General features: G+C 50.3%; 1 protein-coding gene across 1 annotated transcript; it reads left to right on the top strand.

Moving 5' to 3' along the window:
• Nucleotides 1-964: 964 nt before the first annotated feature.
• LOC147120806 (uncharacterized) lies at nt 965-22,724 on the top strand. The gene is given in 2 exon segments (XM_085977143.1): nt 965-1,585; nt 22,165-22,724. Coding segments are annotated over 2 exon segments (1,029 nt in total). The 5' UTR covers nt 965-1,116.
• Nucleotides 22,725-23,095: the final 371 nt, after the last annotated feature.

The following is a 23,095-nucleotide window of genomic DNA, read 5'->3' as shown; positions in this document are numbered from 1 at the left end:
AGTAGGGCAAGGCTGGGTGGCATTTATTTTAATGCAAGGAGTCTTGCGAGTAAGGTGGATGAACTGAAGGTGTTGATGAACACATGGGAGTATGATATTGTTGCTATCACGGAGACATGGTTGAGGGAGGGGCAAGACTGGCAGCTCAATATTCTGGGGTATAGAATCTTCAGGCGAGACGGGGGGGTAAAAGGGGAGGGGGTGTCGCAATATTAATTAAGGAGTCAATTACTGCTGTAAGGAGGGATGATATATTAACAGGTTCCTCTAATGAGGCCATATGGGTGGAACTTAAAAACAAAAAGGGGGCAAGTACTTTGCTGGGAGTGTACTATAGGCCCCCAAACAGCCAGGGGGAGATAGAGGAACAGATATGTAGGCAAATCTCAGAGAACTGTGCAAAAAATAGGGTAATAATAGTGGGGGATTTCAACTTTCCCAATATTAACTGGGATAGTCAAAGTGTGAAAGACTTAGAGGGTGCAGAATTCTTAAAGTGCATCCAGGAGAGCTTTTTGAGCCAGCATGTAGAAAGTCCTACAAGAGAGGGGGCAGTACTGGACCTAATTCTAGGGAATGTGGCCGGGCACGTGGTAGAAGTGTTAGTAGGTGAGCACTTTGGTGACAGTTGTAATGTTGCCAACCTGCCCAAAACGGCGGGCGGCGCGGAACCTGCAAAAAGCAGGCAGAGGCGAGTCGGCCACCATGCTTTCTTCAAAACAGGCCTTAACAGCCGGCGCTAAACCCCTGAATTTCCAGGCCCAGTGAAGATGTCTTGAGGAGGGAAGCTTGTCGGGCCAACTGTCAAAGCCAAATGTTGACAGTTCTAGATGTGACGAAACCCTTCCTGTAGATATAGACCCTGCTGCTCTATCCACGCGCTCTATAGATGCTCCTCCCATTACCCAGCCTGGTATAAAAGCAGCCACACCACATCCTGGTGTCACACTCACTGCTCGGGCTGTTGGGCTACAGAAGGAGAGAGAGAAACCGTGGCCATCTCTCACCAAGTAACAGCCCCTCAGGACTTGGCTGGTGGTGTTGGCAATAAACACCCAGGATCATCGCTGTTACTTCCTCACGGTGTGGCAACAAACAATAGCTACAAGCACAAAAATGGGATATCAGAAGGATTTCAGGCGTAAAACTTTACCGCATTATCTAAAGGTGATAAGGTCAGTTGTGTCTCTGGCCGATATCGCCATTTGTGCTGCTGGACAAAGCCTCGGCGACACAGAGGAGGCGAGGTTTCGAGCTGAGGTGCAATCAGCTCTGACTGAGATCAACAAGGCAGTGGAGGAAGGAGAGAAGATCAAATGTGAAGTGAATAATGAGACCGAGGAAACACCACTGGAGCGCACTGAACTTAAGGATGAGATAGACAGGATGAGGAGAGAGCTGCAGGATGTGGAAAAGGAATTAATATCACAGGAAATTCAAAAAGAAAAGAGCCGAAGTGAACTTCAGAGAGGCCAGGCGGAGCTAATGCAGGCAAAAGAAACCCAGAACACAATTGCCGCTTGGATAGCAGAGAAAGAAACAGTTCGCAACGTGGGTATTGGCCTGATTCTCATCCCCTTTATCGGTAAGAGCTGGAAACCAAAAGCTCACCAGTGAGCCTCGAACGGAGTGGGAGTAAGCACTTTGAAAAGCACAATTTGGTGAGAGTGGGAAGTAGGTGCAGAGGGGGTAAGAGGTGCTAAGTAGACTAGCTGATATTACACATAAATAATATAAACGTTCGAGTGCAACAAACTAGTGATGGCAGTACAGGAAGAGACCGGGATGTGTCATTCCTGCAGGATGTGTGAGTTTCGAGCACCTGGTGTTGACTCAGGGAATACAGCTGAGGGAAGTGTTTCCAACTCACGTTGCTCCAGCTCCAAATCTCCGATCCGAGGTGGAAATAATTGGGCACACCTGGGAGGGAGAGCAGCTCCTGGAGCAGGAGCTTGAGAGAGTGGTCATGACAATGAGTTGGAGAGCAGGCAGTGGAGGAGGACTATCTGAGGGGTTGGGGAAAGGCAGAAAGCAACGGTTAGATAAGGCACAGCAACATGGACTCAAACAGATGTGACGGTCTAGCTTTCAGTGGGAAAAGTTGAACTCTGGGCGGGGCCTTCGATGTCGCCCTAAACAAGAGTAGGCTCAATGGGGGGAGATTAGCAAGAAAGCTCGAAATGCAGCAATGATGGGGATCCAACAGCTAGAGAACTGACACCATCTCTGCCGTGCAGACGAACAGTCCCGGATTCTTTGTTGCCTCCCAGGTGCTGGGGTAGGGGACACGTCGAATAGATGGGAAAAGATTGTGCAAGGGGAGGGCGAGAAACCGGTGATCCTGGTCCATGTGGGAGCCAGTGACTTGGAAAAAGAAAGGCCTGAAGATGAATTTAGATTAGGAAACAAGTTTAGGAGCAGGATTTCACGGGTGGTAATCGCAGGATTACTTTTCTAGCCATGCACTAGAAGAGAACAGGAAGATTAAGGAAATCTTCTTCTCTTCTTAGGCAGTCCCTGGGAACCGAGGATGACTTGCTTCCACATTAAAAATGAGTTCGCAGGTGACTGATGAGTCCAATGCGGGACCTACAGTCTCTGTCACAGGTGGGGCAGATGGTGGTTGAAGGGGCGGGTGGGTGGGGTGCTTGGGTTGACGTGCGCTCCTTCCGCTGCCTGCGCTTGGCTTCTGCTTGCTCCTGGCAAAGAGACTCGAGGAGTTCAGCACCTTCCCGGATGCTTCTCCTCCACTTTGTGTGGCCTTGGGCCAGGGATTCCCAGGTGTCAGTGGGGATGTTGCACTTTTTCAAGGAGGCTTTGATGTTGTCCTTGAAGCGTTTCCTCTGCCCACCTGGGGCTCTCTTGCCGTGCCGGAGCTTCGAATAGAGCGCTTGTCTTGGGAATCTTGTATCGGGCATGTGGACAATGTGACCCGTCCATTGGAGCTGATCGAGCGTGGTCAGAGCTTCGATGCTGGGGATGTTGGCCTGAGCAAGAACACTGATGTTGGTGCGCCTATCCTGCCAGTGGATTTGCAGGATCTTGCGGAGGCAGCGTTGGTGGGTACCTCTCCAGTGCTTTGAGGTGCTTGCTGTACATGGTCCATGTCTCTGAGGCATACAGCAGGGCGGGTATCACTGCTGCTCTGTAGACCATGAGCTTAGTGCCAGGTTTGAGGTACTGGTCTTCAAACACTCTCTTCCTCAGGCGACCGAAGGCTGCACTGGCACACTGAAGGTGGTGTTGGACTTCGTCGTTGATGTCTGCCCTTGTTGACAGTAGGCTCCCGAGGTATAGAAAGTGGCCCACGTTGTCCAAGGCCTTGTCATGGATTTTGATAATCAGGGGGCAGTACTGTGTGGTGGGGGGCAGGTTGGTAGAGGACCTTTGTCTTACGGATGTTTAAAGTAAGGCCCATGCTCTCGTACGCTTCGGTGAAGGTGTTGACGATGGTTTGGAGTTCGACCTCCAAGTGAGCGCAGACGCAAGTGTCGTCTGCATACTGTAATTCAATGACAGAGGATGGGACAACCTTGGATCTGGACTGGAGGCGACGGAGGTTGAACAGTTTCCCGTTTGTTCTGTAAATTAGCTCCACTCCAGTGGGGAGCTTACTGAGGGTGAGATGGAATATTGCAGCAAGGAAGATCGAGAAGAGCGTTGGTGCGATGACACAGCCTTGCTTGACCCCGGTCCGTACGTGAATTGGGTCTGTGGTGGAACCGTTGGTCAGGATCAGGGCTTGCAGGTCGTCGTGAAGCAGGCGGAGGATGGTGACAAAGGAAATCACTGCATGGCTAAAGGAGTGGTGTTGTGGCAGAGACATTCCACTTTGTTGGGCTTTGGCACCAGTTCTGGGGCAGATGGGAGGTATTCCGCAAGAACAGGCTGCACCTGAACAGGCAGGGGGTTCACATACTGGCAAAATGGTGAAATAGGGAAGGTGACATGGTGTTTAAACAAGGAAGGGAGGGGTGGGGGTGTTGGGAAAATAGAACAACCAGGATCAGCTAATAGAGAAGAGAGAAATAGATGAGGATAATATTCTCGCGGAAAACCTTTTAACATGAGGAATATGGAGTACAGGAATAAAATCAACTGGACGAGATAAAAACAGGGAAAAGGTGAAGTGAAGGTAGCGGGTAGTTTAGACAAAAAATCATGGGAAAAGGAGTCGTGTTAAAAAAAAGAAAATATGCATGTATTGCAATGTAGAGTGTGGGAAATAAACTGAGGGATTATTGTACTAGAAGACAGAGACTCAATCGCGTTAACAGAAACCTGGCTGCGGAATGTACTAGAACAGAAGGGAGGTGTTGGAGAAGGATAGTCTGGTCAACTGTGTCAAAGGCTACAGAGAAGATGAGATGGACGAGAAGGGGTAGTTTACCACGGTCACTGTCAGTCACAGAAAATGTCATTTGTGAATGATTTGGGCCGTTTCATTGCTGTGCAGGGGTGAAAACCAGATTGGAGGGATTCAGAGATGGAGTTGCGGGAAAGATGGGCACAGATTTGGGAGGCGACAACACGTTCAAGGACTTTGGAGAGGAAAGGGAGGTTGGAGATGGGGCGGTAGTTTGCAAGGGCAAAGAGTTCGAGCTTGGTTTTTTTAGGGGGGGGGTGATGACGGAAGATCGGCAGATTTGAAAGGTGGGAGGACAGTACCTGAGGAGAGGGAATCATTTAAAATTACCGTTAGCATGGGGGCCAGGAAGGGAAGTTGGGTGGTCAGCAGTTTGGTGGGAATAGGGTCGAGGAAGCAGGAGGTGGGTCTCATGAACAAATGAGCTCGGATAGAGTATGAGGGGAGATAGGAGAGAAAGATGTGAGTTCAGGGCTAGGGTGGGTGGTGGGGGGACCATGGCTTGATGGGCTAGGGGAAGGGGGGGGAGTTTTGGCAGGAGGCAGCTTTATTGATGGTCTGAATCTTAGTGACAAAGAAGTCCATCAGCTCCTCACACTTCAGAGAGGCCAGGCGGAGCTAATGCAGGCAAAAGAAACCCAGAACACAATTGCCGCTCGGATAGCACAGAAAGAAACAGTTCGCAACGTGGGTATTGGCCTGATTCTCATCCCCTTTATCGGTAAGAGCTGGAAACCAAAAGCTCACCAGTGAGCCTCGAACGGAGTGGGAGTAAGCACTTTGAAAAGCACAATTTGGTGAGAGTGGGAAGTAGGTGCAGAGGGGGTAAGAGGTGCTAAGTAGACTAGCTGATATTATACATAAATAATATAAACTTTCGAGTGCAACAAACTAGTGATGGCAGTACAGGAAGAGACCGGGATGTGTCATTCCTGCAGGATGTGTGAGTTTCGGGCACCTGGTGTTGACTCAGGGAATACAGCTGAGGGAAGTGTTTCCAACTCACGTTGCTCCAGCTCCAAATCTCCGATCCGAGGTGGAAATAATTGGGCACACCTGGGAGGGAGAGCAGCTCCTGGAGCAGGAGCTTGAGAGAGTGGTCATGACAATGAGTTGGAGAGCAGGCAGTGGAGGAGGACTATCTGAGGGGTTGGGGAAAGGCAGAAAGCAACGGTTAGATAAGGCACAGCAACATGGACTCAAACAGATGTGACGGTCTAGCTTTCAGTGGGAAAAGTTGAACTCTGGGCGGGGCCTTCGATGTCGCCCTAAACAAGAGTAGGCTCAATGGGGGGAGATTAGCAAGAAAGCTCGAAATGCAGCAATGATGGGGATCCAACAGCTAGAGAGCTGACACCATCTCTGCCGTGCAGACCAACAGTCCTGGATTCTCTGTTGCCTCCCAGGTGCTGGGGTAGGGGACACGTCGAATAGATGGGAAAAGATTGTGCAAGGGGAGGGCGAGAAACCGGTGATCCTGGTCCATGTGGGAGCCAGTGACTTGGAAAAAGAAAGGCCTGAAGATGAATTTAGATTAGGAAACAAGTTTAGGAGCAGGATTTCACGGGTGGTAATCGCAGGATTACTTTTCTAGCCATGCACTAGAAGAGAACAGGAAGATTAAGGAAATCTTCTTCTCTTCTTAGGCAGTCCCTGGGAACCGAGGATGACTCGCTTCCACATTAAAAATGAGTTCTCAGGTGACTGATGAGTCCAATGCGGGACCTACAGTCTCTGTCACAGGTGGGGCAGATGGTGGTTGAAGGGGCGGGTGGGTGGGGTGCTTGGGTTGACGTGCGCTCCTTCCGCTGCCTGCGCTTGGCTTCTGCTTGCTCCTGGCAAAGAGACTCGAGGTGTTCAGCGCCTTCCCGGATGCTTCTCCTCCACTTTGTGTGGCCTTGGGCCAGGGATTCCCAGGTGTCAGTGGGGATGTTGCACTTTTTCAAGGAGGCTTTGATGTTGTCCTTGAAGCGTTTCCTCTGCCCACCTGGGGCTCTCTTGCCGTGCCGGAGCTTCGAGTAGAGCGCTTGTCTTGGGAATCTTGTATCGGGCATGTGGACAATGTGACCCGTCCATCGGAGCTGATCGAGCGTGGTCAAAGCTTCGATGCTGGGGATATTGGCCTGAACAAGAACACTGACGTTGGTGCGCCTATCCTGCCAATGGATTTGCAGGATCTTGCGGAGGCAGCATTGGTGGTACCTCTCCAGTGCTTTGAGGTGCTTGCTGTACATGGTCCATGTCTCTGAGGCATACAGCAGGGCGGGTATCACTGCTGCTCTGTAGACCATGAGCTTAGTGCCAGGTTTGAGGTACTGGTCTTCAAACACTCTCTTCCTCAGGCGACCGAAGGCTGCACTGGCACACTGAAGGTGGTGTTGGACTTCGTCGTTGATGTCTGCCCTTGTTGACAGTAGGCTCCCGAGGTATAGAAAGTGGCCCACGTTGTCCAAGGCCTTGTCATGGATTTTGATAATCAGGGGGCAGTACTGTGTGGTGGGGGCAGGTTGGTAGAGGACCTTTGTCTTACGGATGTTTAAAGTAAGGCCCATGCTCTCGTACGCTTCGGTGAAGGTGTTGACGATGGTTTGGAGTTCGACCTCCAAGTGAGCGCAGACGCAAGTGTCGTCTGCATACTGTAATTCAATGACAGAGGACAGGACAACCTTGGATCTGGACTGGAGGCGACGGAGGTTGAACAGTTTCCCGTTTGTTCTGTAAATTAGCTCCACTCCAGTGGGGAGCTTACTGAGGGCGAGATGGAGCATTGCAGCAAGGAAGATCGAGAAGAGTGTTGGTGCGATGACACAACCTTGCTTGACCCCCGGTCCGTACGTGAATTGGGTCTGTGGTGGAACCGTTGGTCAGGATCAGGGCTTGCAGGTCGTCATGAAGCAGGCGGAGGATGGTGACAAAGGAAATCACTGCATGGCTAAAGGAGTGGTGTTGTGGCAGAGACATTCCACTTTGTTGGGCTTTGGCACCAGTTCTGGGGCAGATGGGAGGTATTCCGCAAGAACAGGCTGCACCTGAACAGGCAGGGGGTTCACATACTGGCAAAATGGTGAAATAGGGAAGGTGACATGGTGTTTAAACAAGGAAGGGAGGGGTGGGGGTGTTGGGAAAATAGAACAACCAGGATCAGCTAATAGAGAAGAGAGAAATAGATGAGGATAATATTCTCGCGGAAAACCTTTTAACATGAGGAATATGGAGTACAGGAATAAAATCAACTGGACGAGATAAAAACAGGGAAAAGGTGAAGTGAAGGTAGCGGGTAGTTTAGACAAAAAATCATGGGAAAAGGAGTCGTGTTAAAAAAAAGAAAATATGCATGTATTGCAATGTAGAGTGTGGGAAATAAACTGAGGGATTATTGTACTAGAAGACATAGACTCAATCGCGTTAACAGAAACCTGGCTGCGGAATGTACTAGAACAGAAGGGAGGTGTTGGAGAAGGATAGTCTGGTCAACTGTGTCAAAGGCTACAGAGAAGATGAGATGGACGAGAAGGGGTAGTTTACCACGGTCACTGTCAGTCACAGAAAATGTCATTTGTGAATGATTTGGGCCGTTTCATTGCTGTGCAGGGGCGAAAACCAGATTGGAGGGATTCAGACATGGAGTTGCGGGAAAGATGGGCACAGATTTGGGAGGCGACAACACGTTCAAGGACTTTGGAGAGGAAAGGGAGGTTGGAGATGGGGCGGTAGTTTGCAAGGGCAAAGAGTTCGAGCTTGGTTTTTTTAGGGGGGGGGTGATGACGGAAGATCGGCAGATTTGAAAGGTGGGAGGACAGTACCTGAGGAGAGGGAATCATTTAAAATTACCGTTAGCATGGGGGCCAGGAAGGGAAGTTGGGTGGTCAGCAGTTTGGTGGGAATAGGGTCGAGGAAGCAGGAGGTGGGTCTCATGAACAAATGAGCTCGGATAGAGTATGAGGGGAGATAGGAGAGAAAGATGTGAGTTCAGGGCTAGGGCGGGTGGTGGGAGGACCATGGCTTGATGGGCTAGGGGAAGGCGGGGGGAGTTTTGGCAGGAGGCAGCTTTATTGATGGTCTGAATCTTAGTGACAAAGAAGTCCATCAGCTCCTCACACTTGTTGTTGGAGGTGTGGAAGGGCCAGGGGTTTAAGAAGACAGTTGATCGTGGGGAAAAGAAGCTGGGGGTTATTTTTGCATTCCAGATGGTCCTGAAGCAGAGACTGAATAGGTCTTGGAAGCTTTGTGCAATTCATGCCAATCCGCAAAGCATCTACAGCAGCTATGGCACTATAAGCTGCCACTCCAGAATCCAGCAATGCCCTTGGAAGCGCCTCCTGCTGCCTGGTCTGTCACGGTCTCCTGGGTGTTCTGTAGGTTGTGAGAAACCCTGATCCATGTCCCAAATGTAGGTACTGGACCCACCTCCCTTTGTCCATCATCTCAATCATAAGCACAGAAATATCGCCACTTCTTTCACATCAGAGTTTCTCTCAACCGAAGGAGGTTGTTTCTTCTCCATCCGTGGAGGAAATGCCACCCTCGCCATCTCACAGGCCCTCTCGCTTACTAGTGCCCAGTGACAACCATTCAGGTCACTATTTGCTCACAAGTGTGCTGGAGCTGGGGCAGGTATAAAGAGCCTGGCTGTTCCCTGGAGTGGTCTGGCCTCTTCCAAGCCATCCCCTAGGATATCATAAAGTAGGAAGTGTGTTTAACTGTCTAAACACTTCCATGACTCCTTGAAGAAACAGAGGCCGGTACATGGCCGCTGCTATATTTTGACAATCCAAGTGAAGCTGCTCCCCTTTAACCTGCCTTTACCAGCCTGGTCTTGGCTCTTACTTCCCATCTCCTACCGCCTCTCCAGCTTGCCTGCATGCATAATATTCTTATCAGACTTGCAAGTGTGCCCTCCCTTCAAGACTACAAACACCACTGTGGCCCAGGGATGTGAGTTCTCCCAGTGCTTTACAGGTAACGTGGCACAAGATTGGTCCACATGCTGTAATAGCAGATAACTTGGAAAACAGTGACAGGATCGGACAAAGTCAACATGGATTTACAAAAGGTAAATCGTGCTTGACTAATCTACTGGAAGTTTTTGAGGATGTAACTGGTAGAATAGATAAGAGAGAACCAGTGGATGTGGTGTATTTGGACTTTCAGAAGGCTTTCGATAAGGTCCCGCATAAGAGATTAGCGTGTAAAGTTAAAGCACATGCGATTGGGGGTAAGGTACTGACTTGGATTGAGAACTGGTTGGCAGACAGGAAGCAAAGAGTTGGAATAAACGGGTCTTTTTCCGAGTGGCTGGCAGTGACTAGTGGGGTACCGCAGGAATCGGTCCTTGGACCCCAGCTATTCACAATATATATTAATGATCTAGACGAGAGAACTAGATGTAATATCTCCAAGTTTGCAGACGACACAAAGCTGGGTGGGCGTGTGTGCTGTGAGGAGGATGCCGAGAAACTCCAGTATGATTTGGACAGGTTGGGTGATTGGGTAGATGCATGGCAGATGCAGTATAATGTGGATAAATGCGAGGTTATCCACTTTGGTGGCAAAAATAAGAAGGCAGATTATTATCTGAACGGCAATAGATTGGGAGAAGGGGAAGTGCAACGAGACCTGGGTGTCCTTGTGCACCAGTCGCTAAAGGTAAGCATGCAGGTGCAGCAGGCGGTTATGAAGGCAAATGGTATGATGGCCTTCATTGCGAGAGGATTTGAGTACAGGAGCAAGGATGTCTTGCTGCAGTTGTACAGGGCCTGGGTGAGACCACACCTTGAGTATTGTGTGCAGTTTTGGTCGCCTTATCTGAGGAAGGATGTTCTTGCCATGGAAGGAGTGCAGGGAAGATTCACCAGACTGATACCTGGGATGGCAAGAATGACGTATGAGGAGAGATTGGGTCGATTGGGCTTATATTCGCTGGAGTTTAGAAGAATGAGAGGGGATCTCATTGAAACTTATAAAATTCTAACAGGACTAGACAGACTAGATGCAGGAAGGATGTTCCCAATGGCGGGGGAGTCCAGAACCAGGGGTCACAGTCTAAGGATAAGGGGTAAGCCATTTAGGACAGAGATGAGGAGGAATTTCTTCACCCAAGAAGGAGTTAGATATATTTCTTAAGGCTAAAGGGATCAAGGGATATGGGGAGAAGGCAGGGACAGGGTACTGAATTTGGATGATCAGCCATGATCGCATTGAATGGCGGAGCAGGCTCGAGGGGCCGAATGGCCTACTCCTGCTCCTATCTTCTATGTTTCTATGCTCTCTGAGAATAGCTCAGTTTTCCTGTCGCTCAAATAATATGGTTCAAGGCGGCTCACCACCACCTTGCCATCAAGGGCAATTAGAGATGGGCAATAAATGCTTCAGTGACCACATCCCAGGAACAAATAAAAAAATAAAGGCCCAGAAATTAGGTTCGGGGGCTTGCCGCGGGTGCAAGCCCCCGATGAGCACTTACCCGGCGCGCCTGCCGTTCGGCTCCCGGGACGCTTGCAATTCCTGTTTTCAGTTGATTACTCCCGGGCAGCGTCTGACGTCACGCCGCCCAGGAGTGCAGCCAGCGCGAAGCCTGGAGCGCGGAGTCTAAGTTAGACACGCCCCTTGAGGTCTCCTTAACATAGGCCACGCCCCCAATTCTTAACACAAGCTGCAAAGCGATTCTACATACAGAGCAGCACTTTAAATACATTTTTTGTATTTTTACTAATCTTTAGGTAACTTTTATAAAGTTTTAAATACTTTTAAATTATTTTGAAGAATGTAAAGTAGTTTTAAACAGAATTAAAGCGTAGTTATTTTGATGAGCCGGCTGGGATCACGTGGGCACTGGGCAACCAATGGGAGGTTGCAAAAGTTCATTCATGAGTTTGATAGTAAGAACTGTCAAACTCATGACAACTCAGGGTGCCCGAAACAGCACTTAAACTACAAATAAAAGTTAAAAAAACATCCCACTAAATAAATGAACTATGAATAACTGTAAAAAAAACTATTTTAAACAATTAATCAAATTTAAAAAAATAATAATTTTTTAACAAATAGGGTCTAAAAATACTTACATTACTGTAAATTCTTTAAAAATAATAAACCTGTGGAAAAAAAATTCTAAATTGTATTAATAGACCACTTACCTGTAAAACTAAGTACTTACGTCTGGTATTTTCAAGCGTAAAAACCGGAGGCCTTTACACACGGGCAACTCTTTACAAAAAAAGGAATTTCAGCGCGCACGCGCTGCCTGATACGTCGCACGCGTTCCGCCTCTTAACCCCTTGGTTCAGAGGACAGGAAATGCTGGTTTTCAGCGCATGCGCTGTGCATCCTGAAAACCGGCACTTCCATCGGGCCCACGCGTGAGTACCCCGTCCGTACGCACGCGTTGGGACCGGAATTACTGGCCCTTTAAAGAAGCTGGAGAGGGTGTGAGCGGTACAGAGGTGAGTCAAGCTTCTCTCGTTCCTACAGGATATGCATGGGGAATAGTGCATTTGCTTACCTTCACCAACGTTGTGAGGTCATTGAGCCTCTTCCTATACTGTGCGACAGTTCATGGCCTCAGTAAGCCTCAGTGCCACTGCCGCCTCCCTCAATAAAGTCTGGGCCACCCTCCATGGGGCTTCCTGTCAGGAGAACATCTTCTGCACATTATTAGTGCTAGAATGACAATGATTGAAGTATCAGTAAATTGGGGAGTGCTGCCCCCTGCCCCCTCCACAAGGTTGTTGGTTCCTCACTCTTTGCTGCATTGCTCAGCTGCTCCTTGCCAAGCGCATGGGCCCCTTTAATCAGCACCAGCATTTTAAAGACACACCACACAATGTCTCTCCCTCACAGCAGCCGAAAACCAATAGGAAGCGGCATGCACAAGTTTCATACCCATTCCATTCACTCTCCCCCCATTCCATTCACTCTCCCCCCGTCCCATTCACTCTCCCCCTGTCCCATTCACTCTCCCCCCTGTCCCATTCACTCTCCCCCCTGTCCCATTCACTCTCCCCCTGTCCCATTCACTCTCCCCCTGTCCCATCCACTCTCCCCCTGTCCCATTCACTCTCCCCCTGTCCCATTCACTCTCCCCCCTGTCCCATTCACTCTCCCCCTGTCCCATTCACTCTCCCCCTGTCCCATTCACTCTCCCCCGTCCCATTCACTCTCCCCCATTCCATTCACTCTCCCCCCGTCCCATTCACTCTCCCCCCATCCCATTCACGCTCCCCCGTCCCATTCACTCTCCCCCCGTCCCATTCACTCTCCCCTGTCCCATTCACTCTCCCCCTGTCCCATTCACTCTCCCCCTGTCCCATTCACTCTCCCCCTGTCCCATTCACTCTCCCCCATTCCATTCACTCTCCCCCCGTCCCATTCACTCTCCCCCCATCCCATTCACACTCCCCCTGTCCCATTCACTCTCCCCCCGTCCCATTCACTCTCCCCTGTCCCATTCACTCTCCCCCTGTCCCATTCACTCTCCCCCCGTCCCATTCACTCTCCCCCCTGTCCCATTCACTCTCCCCCTGTCCCATTCACTCTCCCCTGTCCCATTCACTCTCCCCCGTCCCATTCACTCTCCCCCTGTCCCATTCACTCTCCCCCTGTCCCATTCACTCTCCCCCTGTCCCATTCACTCTCCGCCTGTCCCATTCACTCTCCCCCTGTCCCATTCACTCTCCCCCCATCCCATTCACTCTCCCCCTGTCCCATTCACTCTCCCCCTGTCCCATTCACTCTACCCCCGTCCCATTCACTCTCCCCCCGTCCCATTCACTCTCCCCCCATCCCATTCACTCTCCCCCTGTCCCATTCACTCTCCCCCTGTCCCATTCACTCTCCCCCTGTCCCATTCACTCTCCCCCTGTCGCATTCACTCTCCCCCTGTCCCATTCACTCTCCCCCCGTCCCATTCACTCTCCCCCATTCCATTCACTCTCCGCCTGTCCCATTCACTCTCCCCCTGTCCCATTCACTCTCCCCCTGTCCCATTCACTCTCCGCCTGTCCCATTCACTCTCCCCCTGTCCCATTCACTCTCCCCCTGCCCCATTCACTCTCCCCCTGTCCCATTCACTCTCCCCCTGTCCCATTCACTCTCCCCCTGTCCCATTCACTCTCACCCTTGAAATTAGAGGCGCATTTAACAAGGGTAATACAGTAATCATGGGGGACTTTAATCTACATATAGACTGGGCAATCCAACTTTGCAGTAATCATGTGGAGGACGAATTCATGGAATGTATGCAAGATAGTTTTCAAGATCAGTATGTCGAGGAACCAACTAGGGAACAGGCTATTTTAGATCTAGTATTGTGCAATGAGAAAGGGTTAATTAATAACCTTGTAGTAAAGGGGCCTTTAGGGAAGAGTGACCATAATATGACAGAATTCTATATTGAGTTTGAAAGTGACTTAGTTAAATCCGAAACTAGCGTCTTAAATCTAAACAAAACAAACTATGTAGGTGTGAGGGGCCAGTTGGCTATGGTAGATTGGGCAACTACATTAAAAGGTATGATAGTGGGCGAGCAATTGCTTGCATTTAAAGAATTAATACCTAATTTACAACAAATACACATTCCTTTAAGGCACAAAAACCCCACAGGAAAAGTGTTCCAACCGTGGCTATCAAGAGAAGTTAAAGATAGTATTAAATCAAAGGAAGAGGTTTATAATGTTGCCAAAAAGAGTAGTAAGCCTGAGGATTGGGAGGATTTTAGAATTCAGCAAAGGAGGACCAAGAAATTGATAAAGAAAGGGAAAATAGAATATGAGAGTAAACTAGTGAGAGACATAAAAACAGACTGTAAAAGCTTCTACAGGTCTGTAAAAAGGGAAAGATTAGCGAAAGTAAATGTGGGTGCCTCACAGGCTGAGACAGGAGAAATTATAATGGGGAATTAAGGAAATGGCAGAGAAATTAATCAAATACTTTTGTGTCTGCCTTCACGGAAAAAGACGCAATAAACTTCTCGGAAATAGTGGACAACCAAGGTTCTAGTGAGAACGAGTCTGGCTTTGTCAGGCGGAGATCATGTCTAACCAATTTGATTGAATTTTTCGAGGGGGTGACTAGGTGTGTGGATGAGGGTAGTGCAGTTGATGTGGTCTACATGGACTTCAGTAAGGCATTTGACAAAGTCCCGCATGGGAGACTGGTCAAGAATATAAGAGCCCATGGGATACAGGGCAATTTGGCACATTGGATCCAAAATTGGCTTTGTGGCAGGAGGCAGAGGGTGATGGTCGAAGGTTGTTTTTGTGACTGGAAGCCTGTGTCCAGTGGTGTACCGTAGGGATCGGTGCTGGGTCCCCTGCTGTTTGTAGTGTACTTTAATGGTTCAGATATGAATGTAGGAAGTATGATCAGTAAGTTCGCAGATGACACGAAAATTGGTGGAGTGGTAAATAGCGAGGAGGGAAGCCTCAGGCTACAGGACGATATAGACGGGTTGGTCAGATGGGCAGAACAGTGGCTATTGGATTTTAACCCTGAAAAGTGTGAGGTGATGCATTTTGGGAGGACTAACAAGGCAAGGGAATACACAATGAATGGTAGGACCCTAGGAAGGACAGAGGATCAGAGGGACCTTGGTGTGCATGTACATAGATCCCTGAAGGCAGCAGGACAGGTAGATAAGGTGGTTAAGAAGGCATATGGGATACTTGCCTTCATTAGCCGAGGCATAAAATATAACAGCAGGGACGTTATGATGGAGCTGTACAAAACGCTAGTTAGGCCACAGCTGGAATACTGTGTGCAGTTCTGGTCGCCACACGACAGGAAGGATGTGATTGCATTGGAGAGGGTGCAGAGGAGATTCACCAGGATGTTACCTGGGCTGGAGCGTTTCAGCTATGAGTCCAATGCGGGACCTACAGTCTCTGTCACAGGTGGGGCAGACGGTGGTTGAAGGGGCGGGTGGGTGGTGTGCTTGGGTTGACGTGCGCTCCTTGCGCTGCCCGCACTTGGCTTCCCCTTGCTCCCGGCGAAGAGACTCAAGGTGTTCGGCGCCTTCCCGGATGCTTCTCCTCCACTTTGTGCGGTCTTGGGCCAGGGATTCCCAGGTGTCGGTGGGGATGTTACACCTTTTCAAGGAAGCTTTGAGGGTGTCCTTGAAGCATTTCCTCTGCCCACCTGGGGCTCTCTTGCCGTGCCGGAGCTCCAAGTAGAGCGCTTGTTTTGGGAGTCTCGTATCGGGCATGCGGACAATGTGACCGGTCCATCGGAGCTGATTGAGCGTGGTCAGAGCTTCGATGCTGGGGATGAGTTCCAGGGAGCAGCGGCAGCAGAGAGGAGGTGAGCCCGGTATAAAAACTGGCGCGAAGACCGAGGCCCGACCAGTTCCAGGGAGCAGCAGCAGCAGAGAGGAGGTGAGCCCGGTATAAAAACCGGCGCGAAGACCGAGGCCCGACCAGTTCCAGGGAGCAGCAGCAGCAGAGAGGAGGTGAGCCCGGTATAAAAACCGACGCGAAGACCGAGGCCCGACCAGTTCCAGGGAGCAGCAGCAGCAGAGAGGAGGTGAGCCCGGTATAAAAACCGACGCGAAGACCGAGGCCCGACCAGTTCCAGGGAGCAGCGGCAGCAGAGAGGAGGTGAGCCCGGTATAAAAACCGGCGCGAAGACCGAGGCCCGACCAGTTCCAGGGAGCAGCGGCAGCAGAGAGGAGGTGAGCCCGGTATAAAAACTGACGCGAAGACCGAGGCCCGACCAGTTCCAGGGAGCAGCGGCAGCAGAGAGGAGGTGAGCCCGGTATAAAAACCGGCGCGAAGACCGAGGCCCGACCAGTTCCAGGGAGCAGCGGCAGCAGAGAGGAGGTGAGCCCGGTATAAAAACCGGCGCGAAGACCGAGACATACCAAATCAACAGCGGGGAGAGAGGTAAAAAGTAATCAGAGTGTGACGTCACCAGGGAGCAGGTAAGTGATTGGTTGGTGAGTATTTCTCTCTTTTCAATACAAGCTTGACTTCTGTGGTGTTAAATTTCTAGGGTCTCTGGTGTAGTGGGGACAGTTGGTAAATAAAGCGCCCTAGAGTATACCTGTAACTGGGGTATTGAATAAATCTTTTAATTAATTAAAGGAGTAAGTCATGGCAGGAGAGCTCAGACCCGTGTTCTGCTCCTCTTGCTCCATGTGGGAAGTCTGGGACGCTGCCAGTGTCCCTGACGACCATGTGTGCGGGAAATGCATCCAGCTGCAGCTACTTGTAGACCGCATTGCGGCGCTCGAGCTGCGGGTGGATGAATTTTGGAGCATGCGCGATGCTGAGAGGGTCGTGGATAGCACGTTTAGCGAGTTGTTCACGCCTCAGGGTAGGGCTGCACAGGGGGTGACCATCAGGCGGAGCAACAGAGGCAGGCAGGAAGTGCAGGGAACCCCTGCGGACATCCCCCTTTCAAACAAGTATACCAAGTTGGATACTGTTGAGGGGGATGACTCACCAGGGGAAGGCAGCAGCAGCCAGCTTCCTGGCACCAGGGACGCTTCTGCTGCTCAGAAAGGGAGGAAAAAGAGTGGGAGAGCAATAGTGGTAGGGGATTCTATCGTAAGGGGAACAGATAGGCGTTTCTGTGGCCGCAAACGTGACTCCAGGATGGTTTGTTGCCTCCCTGGGGCCAGGGTCTGGGATGTCACTGAGCGGCTACAGGGCATTCTTAAGGGGGAGGGTGAGCAGGCAGAGGTCGTGGTCCACATTGGGACCAACGACATAGGAAGGAAGGGGGATGAGGTCCTGCATCAAGAATTTAGGGAGCTAGGTAACAGATTAAAGAGCAGGACCTCAAAGGTTGTAATCTCTGGATTACTCCCAGTGCCACGTGCTAGTAAGTATAGGAATGGGAGGATAGAGCAGATGAATGCGTGGCTAAAGAGTTGGTGTAGGGGGGAGGGTTTTACTTTCCTGGATCACTGGGCCTGCTTCTGGGAAAGGTGGGACTTGTACAAGTCGGACGGGTTGCACCTGAACCAGAGCGGGACAAATATCCTTGCGGGGAGGTTTGCTAGCACTGTTGGGGGGGGGTTTAAACTAACTTGGCAGGGGGATGGGATACAGAGGGGTGTTGAAATAGGGGGTGATGTGCTGCCAATTATAGAGAAAAAAACAAGTCAGCTTGGTAGACAGGGCAAATATATAAGGGCAAGGCTGGATGGCATCTATTTTAATGCAAGGAGTCTTGCAAATAAGGTGGATGAACTGAAGGTGTTGATAAACACATGGGAGTATGATATTGTTGCTATCACGGAGACATGGTTGAGGGAGGGGCAAGACTGGCAGCTCAATATTCCGGGGTACATAATCTTCAGGCGAGACAGAGGGGGAGGTATAAGAGGAGGGGGTGTCGCGATATTAATTAAGGAGTCAATTACTGCAGTAAGGAGGGATGATATATTAGCAGGGTCCTCTAATGAGGCCATATGGGTGGAGCTTAAAAACAAAAAGGGGGCAAGCACTTTGCTGGGAGTGTACTATAGGCCTCCAAACAGTCAGGGGGAGATAGAGGAACAGATATGTAGGCAAATCTCAGAGAAATGTGCAAATAATAGGGTAATAATAATGGGGGATTTCAACTTCCCCAATATTAACTGGGATAGTCAGAGTGTGAAAGGCTCAGAGGGTGTAGAATTCTTAAAGTGCATCCAGGAGAGCTTTTTGAGCCAGCATGTAGAAAGTCCTACAAGAGAGGGGGCGGTACTGGACCTAATTCTAGGGAATGTGGCCGGCCAAGTGGAAAAAGTGCTAGTAGGTGAGCACTTTGGTGATAGTGACCATAATATGGTAAGATTTAAGGTGGTCATGGAAAAGGACAGGGATGGGCCGGAAATAAAGGTTCTAAATTGGGGGAAGGCCGATTTTAATAGGATAAGGCAGGATCTGGCCAAAATGGACTGGGATCAGCTACTTGTAGGAAAATCCGCATCGGAGCAATGGGAGGCTTTCAGAAGGGAGATTGAGATCATACAATGGCAACATGTTCCCGTAAAGGTCAAGAGTGGTTCCAAAAACCACAGGGAACCTTGGATGTCAGGGGATATGCGAGAATGGATTAGGAAAAAAAGGAGGGCTTTTGGTAGATACAAAAGGCTAAAGACGGAGGAAGCCCTAGAGGAGTACAAAAAGTGCAGGGGGATACTTAAAAAAGAAATTAGGAGATCAAGGAGGGGCCATGAAATAACACTGGCGAGCAAAATAAAGGAAAATCCTAAGATGTTTTATAAGTATATTAAGGGTAAGAGGATAACTAGGGACAAAATAGGGCCCATTAGGGACAAAAGTGGCAATCTGTGTGTGGAGCCGGAAGATGTAGGAGAGGTTCTAAATGAATTTTTTGCATCTGTTTTCACTATGGAGAAGGACGATGTAGACATAGAAATAGGGCGGGGGGACTGTGATATGCTCGAACATATTAACATCAAGAGGGAGGAGGTATTGGCGGTTTTAGCTGGCCTAAAAATGGATAAATCCCCAGGCCCGGATGAAATGTATCCCAGGCTGCTGTGTGAGGCAAAGGAAGAGATTGCGGGGGCTCTAACACATATATTCAGGACCTCTCTGGCCACAGGGGATGTGCCAGAGGACTGGAGAACCGCTAATGTAGTACCATTATTCAAGAAGGGTAGTAGGGAAAAACCGGGGAACTACAGGCCAGTGAGCCTAACATCAGTGGTAGGAAAATTATTGGAAAAAATTCTGAGGGACAAAATTTGTCTCCACTTGGAGAGGCAAGGATTAATCAGGGATAGTCAACATGGCTTTGTCAAGGGAAGATCATGTCTGACTAATTTGATTGAATTTTTTGAGGGGGTGACTAGGTGTGTGGATGAGGGTAACGCAGTGGATGTGGTATACATGGATTTCAGTAAGGCCTTCGATAAAGTCCCGCACAGGAGACTGGTCAAGAAGGTAAGAGCCCATGGAATCCAGGGTGCCTTGGCACATTGGATACAAAACTGGCTTAGTGACAGAAGGCAGAGGGTGATGGTCGAAAGTTGTTTTTGTGACTGGAAGCCTGTGGCCAGTGGGGTACCACAGGGATCGGTGCTGGGTCCCTTGCTGTTTGTGGTCTACATTAATGACTTGGATATGAATGTAAAAGGTATGATCAGTAAGTTCGCGGATGATACAAAAATTGGTAGGGTGGTAAATAGCGAGGAGGGTAGCCTCAGTCTGCAGGACAATATAGATGGGTTGGTCAGATGGGCGGAACAGTGGCAAATGGAATTTAACCCGGAAAAGTGCGAGGTGATGCACTTTGGGGGGACTAACAGGGCAAGGGAATACACAATGAATGGAAAGACCCTAGGCAAGACGGAGGGTCAGAGGGATCTGGGTGTGCAAGTACACAGATCCCTGAAGGCGGCGGAACAGGTGGATAAGGTGGTAAAAAAGGCATATGGGATACTTGCCTTCATTAGCCGAGGCATTGAATATAAGAGCAAGGAGGTTATGATGGAGCTGTATAAAACACTGGTTAGGCCACAGCTGGAATACTGTGTGCAGTTCTGGTCGCGACACTACAGGAGGGATGTGATCGTGTTAGAGAGGGTGCAGAGGAGGTTCACCAGGATGTTACCAGGGCTGGAGCGCTTCAGCTATGAAGAGAGACTGGGCAGATTGGGTTTGTTTTCCTTGGAGCAGAGGAGGCTGAGGGGGGACATGATTGAGGTGTACAAAATTATGAGGGGCATAGATAGGATGGATGCTGAGGAGCTTTTTCCCTTAGTAGAAGGGTCAATAACTAGGGGGCATAGATTCAAGGTAAAGGGCGGGAGGTTTAGAGGGGATTTGAGAAAGAACTTTTTCACCCAGAGGGTGGTTGGAGTCTGGAACTCACTGCCTGAAAGGGTTGTGGAGGCAGAAACCCTCACAACATTTAAGAAGCATTTGGATGAGCACTTGAAATGCCATAGCATACAAGGCTACGGGCCAAATGCTGGAATATGGGATTAGATTAGACAGGGCTTGATGGCCGGCGCGGACACCATGGGCTGAAGGGCCTCTATCCGTGCTGTATTACTCTATGACTCTATGACTCTATGTTGGCCTGAGCAACACTGTCGTTGGTGCGCCCATCCTGCCAATGGATTTGCAGGATCTTGCGGAGGCAGCGTTGGTGGTACCTCTCCAGCGCTTTGAGGTGCCTGCTGTACATGGTCCATGTCTCTGAGGCATACAGTAGGTCGGGTATTACTACTGCTCTGTAGACCATGAGCTTAGTGCCGGGTTTGAGGTCCTGGTCTTCAAACACTCTCGTTGTAGCAGAGCCTGGTCTCCAATCGTCTTGGATCCCCTTACCATTAGACCAAGACCTTGCTCTGTCAAGCCCGTGTGCTAGCTGGGGTGCAACGGCCACCCCACGGTAAAAGAATTCACGCACAGGCATCTTCCACCCTTTAAAATGAAGTTCGGGCCCTGGTAGCAAATGTAACCCCACTATAATAACATAAGAAATTAGAGCGGGCCCCTCGAGCCTGCTCCACCATTCAATGAGATCATAGCTGATCTGATCTTGGGCTCAGCTCCACTTCCCTGCCCGCTCCCCATAACCTTTGACTCCCTTATTGTTCAAAAATCTGTCTATCTCCACCTTAAATATATTCAATGACCCAGCCTCCACAGCTCTCTGGGGAAGAGAATTCCAAAGATTCACAACCCTCTGAGAGAAGAAATTCCTCCTCATCTCCGTTTGAAATGGGCGACCCTTTATTCTGAGACTGTGCCCCCGAGTTCTAGATTCCCCCATAAGGGGAAACATCCTCTCAGCATCCACTCTGTCAATCCCCCTCAGAATCTTAGATGTTTCAATAAGATCCCCTCTCATTCTTCTAAACTCCAATGAGTAAAGGCTCAACCTGCTCAACCTTTCTTCATAAGACAACCCCCTCATCTCAGGAATCAACCTCGTGAACCTTCTCTGAACTGCCTCCAATGCAAGTATATCCTTCCTTAAATAAGGAGACCAAAACTGTACGCAGTACTCCAGGTGTGGTCTCACCAATACCCTGTACAGTTGTAGCAGGACTTCCCTACTTTTATACTCCATGGCCTAGAAATTCGGTTTTGGCGCAGCGAGGGCTTTAGCGCCGGAAGTTAGTGCCGGCGCTAAGTCCCCCTGCGCGCGCCAAAAATTCAGTAGCGCCGCGCCCAAACGGCTGCCGGCGCTACTGAGGGGTCTCAGCACCTCAAAACTGGCGCCACGCGCCGCATTGCGGCGCTATTCCGGCGCTGCGGCGCCCGCTGCGGTGCGGCAGGCTCGGGAAGTGCAGGCCTCCTCCTTCCGTTAAGGAGGAGCTGCCTGCACCCGGCCGCGGCCCGCGATAATCTTTTTAAAAATGAGCCCGGCACCTCGGACAAGTGCCGGGCTTGCTTCTGTTCCAGGGGGAGGTGGGGGGGATGTCTGGGGAGGGAGCTGCGGCCAGGCGGCCGGCGGGAAAGCAGCCGGCCGCCGCGGGGCCTTTAATGCGCCGGCGCAAAGTTCTGTAAGGCACCTCTGCCAGAACGTTGCTTGCGGCTGCCACGGGCGAGGCGGCCGCAACTCAATTTCCGAGTTCGGGCGGGTTACCATGGCAACCGGGACGCTGCGCACACCGATGACGTCATCGGTGCCGGCGCAGCGCTACCGGCCTAACGCCGATTTAGGGCCCCTGTCAATTTCTAAACTGGCCATAACTTCGGCGCTAGGCCCTCTAGCGCCTCAAAAGCGGCGCTAAGGCCAGTGAATTTCTAGGCCCATGTCCCTTGCAATAAAGGCCAACACTCCATTTGCCTTCCTGATTACTTGCTGTCCCATTCACTCTGCTCTAGGAATCCCGATGGTGATTGGTACTTTGAACGAAATACAGCGTGCTGTGGATCTATCCCAGGCCACTAACGACAGATGTGGAAAATTGAGTGTGAGAATCGACACTGAAGAAGAAAATCTGGAGCAGTGCTACAAGAAGATAACAGAACTGAAGGAAAAGAGGGCTGAAGGCGAGAGCTTGAGAGAGAAGGAAAGGAAGGAGGGAATGATGAAGAAAGATATCGATGAGCTGTTTGAGGTAAAGAGAACGGTGGAGGACAATCTGAATCACCTGACTGAGCTGCAGAGCGAGCTGGAGGTGTTGCACATGCAGTGCACGGAGACCACCTTCTATGGGATCGATGCGGTCAAAGGCCGTCTGCAGGAACTCTTCACCTTCATCCAACTGCAGAGCTTTGATAAGGAGCTGCTGTGTGACTCGCGAGTCCACAGTGAGCTCAGTGAGCTGGATGGGAAAGTCCCAATGTTTAACAGCATTTATCACAACTAGTGACAACTGCAGAATTGGGAGTGGAGAGGGCAAATAAATCAGGGAAAGGGTCAGTATCTGGGTATTTCCTGATTCCCCCCTCCCCCTCCCCTGGGTATTTCCTGATCCCCTCCCCCTCCCCCAGGTACTTCCTCATCCCCCTCCCCCAGGTATTTCCTCATCCCCTCCCCCGGGTATTTCCTCATCCCCTCCCCCGGGTACTTCCTCATCCCCTCCCCCAGGTATTTCCTGACCCCCTCCCCCAGGTATTTCCTCATCCCCTCCCCCAGGTATTTCCTGATCCCCTCCTCCGGGAATTTCCTGACCCCCCTCCCCGGGTATCCCGAGAACACCCTGTCTCTGTAACCTCCTCCAGCCCTACTCTCCTCCTCCAGCCCTACTCTCCTCCGAGATCTCGGCGCTCCTCTAATTCTGGCCTCTTGCACATCGCCCACTTCCTTCGC

This window comes from Somniosus microcephalus, chromosome 3 (genome assembly GCF_052327205.1).
Source record: "Somniosus microcephalus isolate GS21.2 chromosome 3, FLI_Smic_1.0, whole genome shotgun sequence".
NCBI lineage: Eukaryota > Metazoa > Chordata > Chondrichthyes > Squaliformes > Somniosidae > Somniosus > Somniosus microcephalus.
The sequence above is the reverse complement of the archived record's forward strand: the minus strand, read 5'-3'. Positions and strand labels throughout refer to the sequence as shown.